The sequence below is a fragment of the Colias eurytheme genome, chromosome 10, assembly GCF_061535395.1.
Source record: "Colias eurytheme isolate Ceu_HAF_F1 chromosome 10, ilColEury1 Martin Lab GWU primary, whole genome shotgun sequence".
In the NCBI taxonomy this organism is placed as follows: Eukaryota; Metazoa; Arthropoda; class Insecta; order Lepidoptera; family Pieridae; genus Colias; species Colias eurytheme.
The window spans coordinates 9,487,108-9,502,517 of record NC_142989.1 but is presented as its reverse complement, the minus strand read 5'-3'; the positions used below and the strand labels follow the sequence as shown (position 1 = coordinate 9,502,517).

The window sequence follows — 15,410 nt, the reverse complement described above, 5'->3', positions numbered from 1 at the left end:
TAAGTATCAAATTTTTACAAAGACTGCAGTCAAAAGTTCTTTTCCGGTACAAATCATCGCCTTGAACTTTAAGCTTCTCCACTTGAACCGTTACGAGAAAGCTTTTAAGGTTATCGTCATATTATTTATTACTAATGGATACTTGACTTTAAGTCGCTTTATATGTTTTTATTTTGGAAAGTCAAAGCCGTTCCCAGAAACTGAAATGGTTTTTTCTGAAACTTTTTATTCCTTTTGGAGTGTTTGAGTTTTTGCGCGAGAACTAGGTAGCTGTACTTGTATGAAGTTTTTATACATAGAAATCCTTGAGTGAAACACTTGAGTGTATTACAGATTTCTATGTATCTGATTCTTATGATATTTCAGATCAATCTGATTATAAATTATGGTTATGCAACGTGTTTCTTATAATATTAATATATTGGCAAACTTTTAATGGCAAGTTATGAAATTAAATAGATTTTTTGCAATATATACGAAATCTTACTTTATTTATAAATTCGTTGATAAGATCTTAGTTTATAAACATTTTTATTATCTTCGACGCCATTTTTTTCATATAATCGCATATTTAAAATTTTCGCTACAGGCCCACAGATTACATTAAAGAGAGTCAATAAATAAAAAACAGTGAAACACCGATCCTTCATATGTTGTATGTTTACAGTATGACACTTCAGTAAATACTTAACAGCGATAAAACACTAGTCATTCTCCAAAGTATTTGGGACCATAAACAAAGCAATTTTCTAAAGTAGAGAAACAATAAACCAGTTATTAAGCTTTTATCGAAATGTGTGCCATCGATTTTTCTATTGTATCTTTCATTTAATTATTTATTTTTTATTGCCAGTGTATTAATTTGGTGTTTTTTATTATTTTTTATCAATCGTATTAATTAATTGTTAGATAATAATATTTGAGTATATTCCAGTCATTAAATATACTTAGTTGTTGTTTTGCGTATATTATAAAATGTTTATTCGTTAGTAGTAGTAGGTACGAAGTTATCTTATAAAGAAAACCATAAGTATTTATGTTTCGTATTAACAAAAGCAAAAAAGTAGTTACATTAAAATATTTCTCAGCAGAAATAAGAGAAGTATAATGAGACATGTAATGAACCTTTACAACACCTCCCAATTCACCTCCAAAGTTTTTGTATTATCAAAGCACAATTCTTTAAGTAGGAAAGTGAAAACCGTATCCACATCGGAATGCGGCCGTTCAGATTACGGATGATTACAATCATTATCACTTATTATTTGACGAAGCTGAACACGCTATGTACGACCCTAATAATTCTAATGCTTTTAATGATAATTTAATGAGTAATAAATCTTACATGAAGCGCAGAGTGGTCAAAAAAGAGAAAAATAATGTCAGTTTGGAATCAGAAAAGAATGACGTTTTTCCTCATCCTAGAACCTAGTGTAAGAGAAAGGATTATTATTTCCATGATTTACACTTAAGTCATGTTCTTCGATGTTTTAGGCTCTAAAATATCCTAAAATTATTATTAATTAAGATCTTGTTCTCAATATATTAATTTAAATACTTACAATATAAAAACTTTAAAATATGGGTAAATATTGCGTCTTACTGCATATACAAACGCAGATGTCTGCGAAACGTTTAGGATTATTTACATAAAACGTTAAAAATTACGTTCTATAAACGCAATGCTTCCGTAATCATAGCATTCCTGAACGTAAATAAGCGTTATGCCAGAATAAGTCGGTTTGCGCAAGTGATATCCAGGAATTAACCTCGATTTTTGGTGAATTATCGAACATCGGAACTGATCGGACAGAAATACATTTAGTGTAGTTTGTAATGATGTGTAACAAGAAGATTTTTCTTCAAACTTTACATTTAACTTGCGATAGATTTAAAATGAGCTGAGCGTAATTTTCGAAGAATTTTGTACCTAAATCAAGACATATAACACCGAAAGAAGTCATTGTAGCCTATTCTTTTAATCGTCGGAGTTATAATAGGAACTTTGACATATAAAAAGTTCAAGGCGAAATTCACATATGCAAAATTAATATATTATGCAACCAATAGTAATAAATTATTATATAGCCATAATAAATCACATTGTTTGGAACGCAGTTTCAGTGTATAATTTTACAGTCGTTTCGTCGAACATACCGGACGCTTAAATATTTACTCAAATATACAGCTAAAAGTAAACAAAACCATGCGCGAGAAAAATATTTTTATAAAAATTTAAAATTAATGAACATAGGTACAGTACATATACTAATTCACCACAAAATTGAAGGGTCTTCATGAGGTCTTTGACAACAACATAAAAAATTTAGTTGCAGCACTTTAAGTATAATAGGTAATAATGGGCGAAGAAAACTTGGTACAACAAATTAGTCGATAATTAAAAATAACCAATACCGAGACCTACATGCAAATCATTTCGCTCTTTAATTGTTCCTATTACTTATTCCCTTATTTAAGTACTGTTATCTCTACAATAATTATTCTTACCAAACCGTCTCAACCATTCATAATGAACAGCAGTGATTAACGTATGAAATCCCACGAGGAATGTTGATCTCAAGCCTACTCATTATGTCGTTAAGGGACGCAGGCTAATCGCTGGCTACTGTCCTCAGTCCTTCCGTGTACTGTGTACATTCTTATGATATTACTGTGGTGACGTCGCTTTTTTATGTCTACGTATTATGTTATTTTTATTCTTTAAATTACGCTTTAATGCAGCTTCCACCACGCACAGTATAAGAAAAGCAGTAGCTATAATATTATATTATCTGTGGCAGTAGTAGTTCATACTATAATGGTACCTAGTAGCTAGTATGTACCTACATTTAAAGATAATTAATTAAAATTATAATCTCCTACTTTGTAAAATTCATGATTTTTTTTAATAAATTGATATAAAAATATGATGAGATAACCGCTGAAGTAGCATTTCCACCCAAATTCACAATGTAAAAAAATATTGACTGCTTCTGATTTTCAAAACATAGTCAACCTCGGTAAACAATTGACAGTCAAAACCAATAGTTTTATTCTGAAGCAATAATTTGTTTGTTTAGAATTGAACAATGAATAGCGCTTTGGCAATGTTATGTTAAACTAAAATATATCGTTTGTGAAATAATTACTAAGTAATACTGACTTATTTCACAAAACTAATGTGTATGAACGTGAGACAAGAATCCATTGTTTAAACTTTTACTTGGCAGTTGACACTGTTACATATATAAATATTGCAGCTACATATCGCTACCTACTCTTAATTTATAGGAATGAATTGACTTTTAAAAATTATCATTAGGATTTAAAGTCTATCATCATACAAAAAGTCTCCATATAAATCATCGAGATATATGTACACTAGAGAGGCGATCGCTACTACACTCTCTTTAACACGAGCTAGAGGTAAGAATCACAAGTCTCTTTAGTCTGTGCCGGACTGTGCCCCCCGCTTGCCGCGTCAACACGTATTATTGCTCTGTTCAAAATGCCTTCGTGTGTGCTAAGATATTGTTTTAACAGTTCCCATAATACAAACAAAGCCCGAGGAGTGACTTTTCACCAGTAAGTTTCCTTATTATGAGTAAGTCATGCATTTTACTAATATTGTTATCATTTTGCGAAAAATCACCACGCGTTCTGCGTTTCGCGCCATTTTTCATAGACTAACAGCACAGACGTGACACTATCGATGAGTCTGTTAAAAAAATGTAACTGGATTTTTTAACTATGTATATACAATATATACTAGGAAAGATTACCGTGGTGTAGTACCTAAATATTTATACTTTTACCCGACTACGCAAAGTAAAACGGAAGGTTATTTTATTTATTTGCCTATTTTTATTTATTAAAAAAAGGCAGTTGTTTCAATAGGATTTATAAATTATTATGCACAACAATTACAAATAAACACAACATTCACAGAAACTAATACAGTAAAAGTTCCTTAATCGCGCTTCCTTTATTCGCGTTTTCACTATTCGCGGATTAAAAAAATGCGACCCAATTTCTATATTCGCGACTAAATTTTTTTTTATTCGCGGATTTAATAAGTACATACTACATACATAATAATAAAATTATTCCAATAGGTATCTTACCCAATATCCTTGTCAAATGGACTAATAAGAAAGTAAAATAGATCTTATTACAAGTTTGCCTAAAGTATATTATGTTCTTAAATGATATCGCCGAGGCCTTTGACACAAGCCGCCTTTGTCGCAAGCCGCCTCTGCGGCGATTGATGTTTTTGAGAATGTAAATAAACAGAATGGAAGCAACCTTATAACTCAATAAATAAAGTATATTTTTAAATGTAGTTCCGTTTATAGTAAAAGCCACTTTGCGTATTTATTGTTTCGTCTTTCACATTCGTTACAAAAATTGTGATCGAGTAAGGGGGCGTCCATAAATTACGTGAGGTGTTTTTTTTAATTTTCTGCCCCTCCCTCCCCCCCTGGTGAGATGTCGTGAGATTTTATTCAAGCCCCTCCCCCATCCTCGAATCTCACGTGAGATTTTTCAAAATGTGAGTTTCTTATACGTAAACGCCATCAACATTGAATCATCGTATCCATTTAGTTAGGGCATAAACCAATACTCCAAAATTCGATTACATCATGAAGCAAAAACTGATAAAACTATTGATTACTACACAAAACGACAAAAGCTTACTAAATTGATATTATTTAAAGGAAATTAAAATACATAGTTTAATATAAAATCCTCTTTTTATTAATTCCCTAGTATCAGTACCACTAGATAGTACCGAGTAAACAGATTGCACAATGTGTCGCATCTGCACGCATTGCTTAATCTTTGAACTTGAAGCCACGCCTCGCTCGTTCCACACGTACCCCACCACATCGGCCGCGCGCAATGTTTTTGTATGGAATAACCTCTCTAGTAGTACATATATCTCGATGATATAAATAGAATATATTCAGAACTTTCGATCAGGTTTTCTGTTGCCTTCTTTTGCATAAATTAGAACTTTATTGTTATCTTATTTTAATTTATGTATTCGAAGTTCTGTATTTTATTAACCTCTATAATATAAGATAATAATGCTTATCTATTATGCCAAATTTTCTTTTGTTTCAGGTTCTAGTGACAAAACATTCGACATTTAAAAATGGCGGGATAGTGCGTTACTATGGCAACCACTATGGCGACGGCATCGCACGACCTGTATCATCATGATGGGGAAATTCGCCCTCAACACTCCAGAGAAAGTTCCCGAGATTCTGGAATCTTCCACACTACGAAGGGTCTTTGGAATGCTCCTGGGCAGAATAACTGTTTCTTAAATAGTGCTGTACAGGTAAGCTCTCATTTTTATTGTAGCATGTTTAAAAACTTCATAAAGGCGACATTTTTAATTAATTCCGTCTATACTTCTATAGCATTGCAGTATGTGTATTTATTTATTTTTATTTAAGAACCAATGTATTTTTGTTCCAGTGGTTAAATGCTCAGAGCAAGGTGAAATAATTTTTGTATTATGCTATTGATAAAGAATTTTTTCACAATATGTGCCTATAGTAACGGTATATTAAGAAGAGCTGGAACGTCAACACATTTACACATTGCACACGTTAGGCCGGGAGATACTGACACAAAATTTCGGGTCATTTGTAACAGGATGGCGGTCTAGAGGGGTCTTAGTACGCAATGACAAAAAGAAAAATGATGGTCAGAACGCTGGTACCGGCGGACTAGTCGCGTGGGCGTTAGTCAAACTCGTCGGATAAATAGCGAAAGTCCAACGATTTGTAACACAAAAATTTTAGAATTTACCGATAGCCCTTAAAAAAGATGTAGGCGGTAGTGTCATGCCATACAGTTACGATGTGACTTACAGTCCGCCATACCGACGTGAGTGCGTTGATTTAAAAAAAACAATTCAACCATTTGTACTGGGCTCACTTTTGCACAGGTAACCATCGTCGTGCAGCCATTTACTAAAATCGCCATGCCATACTTTTCGGACGATTCCAAATGGTCGCCATACCGCGGAAAATCTGCAAATTTTTGAATTTTTTTTTCTCGCCAAACGATTTGTACCACCCTACATTTTTTTTTTTCAACAACTCCTGAATGATTATAAATAGAAGTGTGATAATGCCATACCTGTGGGAGGTGGCGAATGTGTATAAGATTTTTTTCTTATTGTAAGATTTTATTCGTAGTTTGAATGATTTGAAGCAGTATGGCACTAATTTTTCCCTCTATTAAAAGTATGGCAAATATAATAATGGTCACGTTGCATCATATACTTTCCAAAAATGCCGTACTGGTACAAATCGCCAATTCTTTTCATTTTTTTTTACGTCTTGGCTTAAGTCTTACAATCATCCGCCCCATGTTTGCAATCTGCGATATTTTTTTCTAGGTAGAATTGTATACAAACAAACAGAATATAATGATCCCATACTGTAAAAAATTATTTTACGTATTGTACAGTCGTATTTTTGAAACGTGACGAATAAATTAATTTTCAAGTATAGCAGCACTTTTTCCCCCTACTAGAAGTATGGCCAATATAATAATGGTCACATTTTATCAAATACTCTCCAAAAATCCAAATGCAATACTGGTACAAATTGTTTGGCGAAAAAAAATTTTTTTTTGCAGATTTTCGGCGGTATGGTGGCCATTTGGAATCGTCCGAAAAGTATGGCATGGCGATTTTCGTAAATGTCTGCACGATGATGATTACCTGTGCAAAAGTTAGCCTGGTACAAATGTTTGAATTGTTTTTTTTTTAATCAACGCATCGCGTCGGTATGGGGGCTGTAAGTTACACCGGAAAAGTATGGCATGACACTACCGCCTACATCTTTTTTATGGGCTATCGGTGAATTCTAAAATTTTTGTGTTACAAATCGTTTGACTTTCGCTATTTATCCGACGAGTTCGACTAACGCCCACGTGACTAGTCCGCCGGTACCAGCGTTCTGAGTTCTGACCATCATTTTTCTTTTAGTCATTGCGTAATAAGACCTCTGTAGAACCGCCATTCTGTTACAAATGACCCGAAATTTTGTGTCAGTATCTCCCGGCCTATGTATGTGTCATATTTTGCAATTGTTTATAAATACAGGGTGATGTAATTGGTGTAGTACGAATATCTAAAAATCTATGAAGAATTTTGTGATACAGTAAATGGAAGAATTATAGACTATTTTACAGTATTTAATAAAATCATTTAATTTTTTGTTCATTTTCATTAGAAATGTCAATTTTTCTCACCAAGGTGGAAATTTGGATGATAAGGATCTTGTTAGAAAAATATAAATTTTGACTAAAATCGGCATTTTTTTTTTTCAAAAATCAAATTACTAATTAATAATCAGAGTTATCACATTATTAAAAAAAAATAAGCCAAACTATACACAATTTTTACCTACTTGATGCAATCCTCAAAGATCATGGACATAGTGTATTGCGCCTTCCACCATACCATCCAGAACTCAACCCAATAGAGTTACTATGGGGCATAATTAAAGGGAAAGTAGCATCACAAAATGTGAACTTTAACTTGAAAACTGTGGAAGAATTATTTAGAAAGGAAGCAAATGCTATTAGTCTGGATATGTTTAGTGACGTTTGGAGAAAGACGCGAGAACATGAGGAAAAATATATTCAATTAGAACCAAAAGTAGATAATTACACTGACTCATTTATAATAACATTAAGAAATTCCGACAACGAAACATCGAGTTCTTCGAGCGATGAAAGTTACAGTGAAGTAAAAGATTACGATTATGATTAAATAGGTTCTTCTTCTTCTCTATAGATACTGCTTTCTGAATTGGTGGTAAATGTTAAAACTGTTAAACTGTTATGACGATTCAAAAGTGCTTCTAGAAGAAGTCTAATTGTATAAATGTTTGAGTTTGAGTTTAAAACCAATAGTGTGAAAATTATACAATAAACATGTAACACATATTTGTTAGCGCGTATTGGTAGGTATTACGTACTTACTACAAATATAATATTTCTTAGATATCTTTACTCGACCAAAGTCAGGAATTTAATTATTATTTGATAATTGAATGATTATTAATACTTTTATCCAATTGATTATTATTAGAATAAATAATTAACTTCATCAATTGATTTACTTTTAAATTATAATTTTACAGGTCAATTATGAGAGCTTTCATAAGTAATTATATTTGCATATATATATATCTACAACGCACCCATTTTACAATTCAAGTCTAAAATGAAACTAAGAGTCGCATTTATTTTTGAACATACTGTAAGTGAAATTGCATAAGTGTGAGTACTGTGAACATGCCAGCTTTCCCTAATTGACCGATAACTGCGAAATACTACTGCGAATAGATTTTTCTATAAAAATGTGACAAGCAATAAATTATATATACCAACAAATAACGAGCTACCACATTTAGTAATAGCGGCAACAATATATTTCATTGAACAAGAATTCCAATAAAGTAAAAACGTAATATCATTTGATACCTTTCGACGAGACTTTGTAAAGGGCTTAGACGTTAATCGGATAACAAATGAGAGACGTTAATCTTGGTATTACATAGAATTATTCAAGAAGATTAAAATATTATAAAATATGACGATGAATAATTTTAATCAAGCTTTATTTGTATGGTAGAAATTATAGCTTGATTTGGAAGTTTATTGTTATTTTGATTTATTTATCGGATTTATATAGCTACGAGTTTTTATTTCGTATTTTTCTTTTTATGAAAATACGTATTTATTATAACAAATACAATATTTCTCTCAGTTCATACGATACGAATACAAAATAATTGCCTATAATAATCTTCATACAAGAATTATTACAAGCAACATGTCTGTAAAGATAAGTCATTAGATTACCTTGCATGGGGAAGTGACCCGGCTATTTTTGCAACGGTCAATCTAAACCTAACGGAGTCAGCATTATGCTCGAATTGAGTTAATCATATTGCTAAAATGAAGCTGGTTTAATTTTACGGTCATACAATTGAGTATTTGAATAATTTTCTTGTGAGAAGTTTTCTCATAGGTCATTTTTAGTGTTTCAACTCGCAATTTATTTTAGTGTTCTTTAGATATATGTGAATGTAGATATTAATGTTTAAAATAAATATGTTTCGCTTCGTCTTATACGTTAAGTTAAACACGGATATTTGTTTTTACTAGCAATCTTATCCAAATAACTCATAAAATTTTACTTAGTTACATTTTCGATTGAACATTTAACAATATGTTTGCACCTATCCTAGGTATATTGGCACGTATCCTAGGTATTAAGTACACTCATTTAAATAAAAATATGTTTGAAAGCAAAAGACACGTACCAGACGACAGTAATGTAGAGTTCACGTACTGTCCTTTATATTTGACCATATCTCTAAGTGATAAGTAAACACCGCAGTGGTCACTCAAGCTAAACAATACGTGTGGTGACATTCATATATAGTAACGGTAAGCACTCATTTACTAGAAGCCTTTACACATTCTAAATTTATCTCTATCGCTCTCATAATAGAGCATATATTGATGTAGACTCAATGATGACACCAAGTTAGGGTCGGCCGATGACGTGACTCCTGGACCAATAATGGTAACCTGTTTTTTGTTTTGACAGTAGGAAGAAACTAGTCTCGATAAAAACGAAGTAATTAAGTGCCTCTCTTTATTAGATTAGGTGTGACAGTTAATTTATTAACAAATTGGCCATAAAGCCTTATTTGATTTTTTAACGTAGGCCTGAAACTATCTTTAGTAAATTAAACTTCTGACCGCTACTTCGCAAAACTGGACTTAATTTTAAGCATATCATACAACATTAAGTATATAATTAAATAATATGGTTGTCGTTACTTTAATTGCACTGCGTATGCCGTAATTCTTGCATATTTACAAGTAGGTACTTTTATTTGTCTCACTTATATTTTATATGATCTAAATTCTAAGCTTTTGATAACCTAGTAATTCTGTATAACAAAGAATGAAACTTTTACTCTCACAACCTACATTCGAGATAAAATGAACACGAAATAATACGTGATGAAATTAGACATGAAGTGTCACGTCGCGTTTTTTCGCAAGATACAAAGGTCATTTATTTTATTTGATCTACAAGGAACAATTGTTTCGTATAAAATTTTTATATTTTGGGAAGCGAAGGAATAATGACGACTATTTAAAATATCTAGTTTAATAATAAATAATAAATTAATAATAAATTGAAAAAATTAAATTAAATTTAAATTTTTTTAATAATTATTATTATTAATTAATTAATTAATAATAATTTAATAATAAATTGCGTCTTAAATTCGTAATAAATTTTTAATCTCTAACAGCTAACTGTATAAAACTATCTATTTAACACAAAAAATGTTTTGTATACAGACAATTTTTAGGTTAATCCAAATCCTACTTTGACTTTTTCATGTGTTTTCAAAAAAAAATTCTTAGATAACGATAAATGTTCTTAAACTCGAATACGCAATACACTCTAACTACATCGAGAATAACAAAATAATCACCAAAAGCATTAACACTCCATCCCAACCTCGTTAAATCTTACCAGTACACATCCCAATACTTTAAAATAATAACACGCATATACATTTACATTCCAACATGGGTGAGGCGAGTACGTTCCAATTTACATGGACGTAATTACAATGTGAGACAACACAAAAAATTATGGCCCGTTTGGACCCCGCCATAATGACGGACAAGTTTGTGCTCCTCTAAAAAATATCAAAAGCCGTTTGGAAGAAGTTTTGGAGCGTAATTAGCTTTTACATTTTAAAACGTGTACCAACCATTTAAATGTGAAAATTAAAGGTTTATTTATATATCTCGTGTAAAAAAATATTCAATAAGTTTAAAGTTTTTTTGAGACTCTGTTCAAAGTTTAAAATAACGATATCTGGGATATGTAGGATTTCATCTAATATATTTAGTACCATCTTTAGTAGACAGATATCATGGTTAGGAGCTATTTGGAGTCCTACAATAATTTGTTAAAGTGAAACTTTTATTACATCGTCTCAAACTTTTTGGTCTGTGTAGCGCATGTCGCGTGTATCGCGGCTGCCGAGTAGGTATACCTACTCGGCAGCCGACCGTCACGCGACATGCGCTACACAAAGCAGTGTTCGGAACCGTTCGAACAGTTTCACTTTTACCGTGGTTTCATAAAACCACACAACATTTTTTTATTTTTCTACTATCCACCAAAGCTTATCAGGAATTTTATGGTATTCAGCGTGTAAAAATGTAAATTCTATATTACAATATTTCTTCAATCTCCAATGCCCTACGCGTAATCCGCTATAGTTTGTAAGCATGAAATATTTTTACTCTAGATACATATTCTAGGATCGTACGGCCTGAATCCGTTAAATTTGCCCTGAACGCGTGATAGTAATAAAAAGTGTGAACGGCACGAGCACAGAATGCGAGAAAAGATGGGAAAAATAAGCTATAGTTCCACATGATTACGTTACATCATTTGATAGATTGTTGTCAACGTGTACGCGTATTATGAGAGGCAATTTATGTAGGTTTTTATAGAAATTCTTGGATATGAAGAATGAGTATTTAGATTGCACTTTTTTAATCTGTGGAGTGTTAAATTTTTAGTAGGTAGGTACTCTAGATAGAGTGCTTTGTGTGTATGGTTAAATCGAAATAAAATTTTTGCTTTAGACTGATGATTAGAGTTAATTATAGAGTCACTTTAAATACATATAATTTTATAATCGCCTGCGGCATATTGAAAAGACACACGATTCTAACTTGGCCAAAGTAGACAACAACACTTACAGTCACTATCTATTATCTCTTATTCTTCCATAGAGATATGTAAGTACCTACTTATATATATGTGTAATTTTATATCATTACATTGCACTGTTGATGAAAATCGCAATTTAAATATCATCGAAGATTCAGCATTCAGGTATTTGTTATGCCTCTCAAATGATGCCACGGTGTCGAAACATCGAATGTTCATTATAACCAGATATTAATATTCACAGTAACGAGCCTGTGAATTTGATAACCTTCATCTCATGTCAAATTGTTTGTTGTTAATGGGATTTGCGTTCCCATAAAAGGTTCAAAATAAAATGTATCACGCGATGGGCGTATCAATTACTAGTCTAATTTGAAGTACTCGATTGTGTTTTTGTTATTATTCTGTTTGGATTTTATTTGAATGTTATAATTGAAATTCTGGTACACTACTACCAACATTGAATTAGTAGCGTGTGTTTAATAAAGGTTGGTTTTGATTTTGAATTTGTTATAAAAATTTAGAAAATCCATGCAAATGCGATAAAAGAGCTAAAACAAACTTAAACTAAAATATAAAAAGTCATTAAATAGTATTTTTAGTTAAATATTTTGTTCATATATGCGTAATTAGTATACACCAGTATGAGTTACCTCGTCCTATGGACTGCATCCAATCAATTTTCGATGGCTGATTAAAAATTCGACGTGCACAGTGCACTCGAGATTTCATTAAATTAGTCTCCGGTGCATTGAACTTCCGTTGCAAGATTAAATAGGGATCACTTTCATAATTAACTCTGATAAGGCTTATCTCTATCGCTCTTGTTACTTGATGGAAAGACGCGGGACGTCGTTTATCCCTAGGTGTTTCAACATTATTATCTTGGTTCATGGTTTGAATGCAGCATGCAGGTTACAAAAATAGGTCATTTGGCATGCTTATATGTACATCTTATATATAAAATTCTCGTGTCACAATGTTAGTCTGCATACTCCTCCGAAACGGGTGGACCGATTCTCATGAAATTTTCTGTGCATATCGGGTAAGTCTGAGAATCGGCCAACATCTATTTTTCATATGTAGGTACCACGGGCGAAGCCGGGGCGGACCGCTAGTAATATATAAAATGCGACATGAATTTTGTGATAAATATTTTTTTTTATTCAGGCACCTGTTCTACAATTCAAATATAAACACATATGTACTTAAATGTAGTGTGGCAAAATACTTTTATAGGCACATGGTGTGCAACAAAGTTAGGGATAATGCATTATTAGCACATCAAAGAAAAGAAAAGAGTTGTGAAAGTACAACAGTGTCTTCTATAAAAGATGGTTATAGCCTCATACATGAAACTACAAATTGCAGGCATCAAGATAGTAAAAACATCAAATCTTAAGTCGACAGAACCTGTATTGGCTGTTCTTTCGCACTTCCACAATGTTCGTAAGAGTGAAAGGAATGGGAATATAATCCTGAAATGGCGTCTAAACAATTCTCTTTGAACAGGTGCACGTGTGATTACATAAGTTTTTACTATTCAGTAACGAAGTCACGTACGGGTTTACTTTAGCTTTAAGCAACGATATGTGAGCTTATAGGATATATAATCAATTTTTGGATATCATTTTTTGTAATATAAAACGTGTGGAAATCAATATTAAATGGATTTTCATGATACCTATTTCTTGGAGCTTTTCTTCAAAATGATTATTTATTCAGATGTTGGTGGAGATACATTTCATTTTTACTTACATTTTAATAACAATCAATTTACGGCTCTACCGCACTTTTTTAATATTTATCCATCTCTCGATTACTCATATACGGCATACGTCAATAATTTTTAATTAATTATTGGGATTCATCTCACAAAACATAATGCCTGAAATACAATTTTTTAATATCTAATATTTTATCAGTTAAAATATAAGAGTATTAGAAAAGAAACAATATATTTCTTACAATATTTTATCCGTGATGAATGAAGCACTTATTTTGATGAAAACTATCAAGATGTTTTAAAGATTGATGTGTTTCGTTCAACCTCAGAAGTCGTCTGGGTTAAACCTTTTGTGACGAGCCTCTCAGTCAATCTCAGATAGCATTGTTTGGTCCAACACCATTATAATGTAAATAATATTTGTGGAGAGATTGGATTACGTTTAATTTCATTTTAAGGGAATAAAAAGTTAAAGAATAATCTTTTATGGCTACACGTAGATGAAAATGGCCATTTACTTTCATCTATATTTTATTGGTTTTCTGTACTAGTTATTCGGGGCTGCTAAAGCAAATTCGTACAACACCTAGAAAAGTAATTGTAGTAGTACTTAGTATTGTGATCAAACAAACAATGTGAGTATCATTGTAATCCCTATTGGCACTGAGAAGCTATGTAGATAGACACGCAGTATCAAATGCACATGATTATGTTATTAAATATTCACAACGTATATACTAACCCTCATAAACATTCCTATAATTGTAGCAATATACATAGAGTTAGGTATATCATAAGTAATGGTACACAACATTTTTAAAATTAATTTCCATGGCTAAAACATGCTACAGGGCGCTGCTCTACAATTTTAATATGTATTAATAAAATTATGCAAAAATTCGAGTGAAGCCGGCTTAGCCAAAATACTTAAAACAAACTATCGGCACTACTATACGTTTAAGCCACTAGTATATTATTATAATATCTGTGCTAATATATTGTAGGTATCTGTAATCTATGAAGCTTTGCTTCACTGTGATGCATCTAACAAACACACTTGAATACAAACAACTTACGGCTCCACGGAGACGGGACAGCCACTTGCAGAATGAAACGTGCCTAGCCCTAATGCCTAACGCTAAATAACTAATTAGGTACCCAATAGCTAACTAGAATTGATGTTCATGTTAGCAAACTTTGAAGTAACTAAATAAACTGTTATACTATTAGGTAGGTATAACTGTTTGTTTGGAAAAGTGGTTTCAGTGGAAACGTTTGAAATAACGAATTCATTTTTGTTGGAACTGATAATACATTTTACGCTTTTAGAATTTACACTTACAATCAAAAATAGTCTATAGGGAGACCTAGATAAATTATTTTTAATATATAGAAAAATTAAATTTCGGTGAAAATGACAGAAACTTATCATTTCGCCCTTAAAAGTTAACCATTAAACCACCTTTGTGGGATTAAAATTTACTTCAAAATAAGTTTTACAAATTGCCTACAAAGATTAGGTATTTGTTAACAAGGGAAGTACCATCAACGAGTATGAAAATCGCAATGAAATGCCCACTTTTTATCCGTTCACATAGCGTCGTGTGCCCGGGCCGAAGCGATCGCTATTTCCGACACCGATTCCTGTTTTTCTGAGAAACATACGATAAATATTTATGACACAAAACATTATCGTCGCATTCTTCATTGCACTGCTATATTTATATGTACAAACATATATTACATCATCTTGACAATTTGCGGATCTTCTGCCTTCTGGTTCGTGTGATTTCTTCGTTCTGAAAATGTGGTTTCTAGAATAAAGTTATTTTACTTGGATCAATGAAAACGAAGGAATTATAT

At 32.0% G+C, this 15,410-nt stretch overlaps 1 protein-coding gene across 1 annotated transcript in view; it reads left to right on the top strand.

Annotated features, from left to right (window-relative positions):
* Positions 1–15,410, top strand: part of ec (ubiquitin specific peptidase echinus) — a 73,573-nt gene that overhangs the window by 4,443 nt on the left and 53,720 nt on the right. Inside the window, exon 2 of the mRNA XM_090106084.1 lies at positions 5,128–5,347. Coding sequence (XP_089962210.1) covers positions 5,180–5,347 — 168 coding nt within the window. The 5' untranslated portion in view covers positions 5,128–5,179. The remainder of the gene's footprint in view (positions 1–5,127; positions 5,348–15,410) is intronic.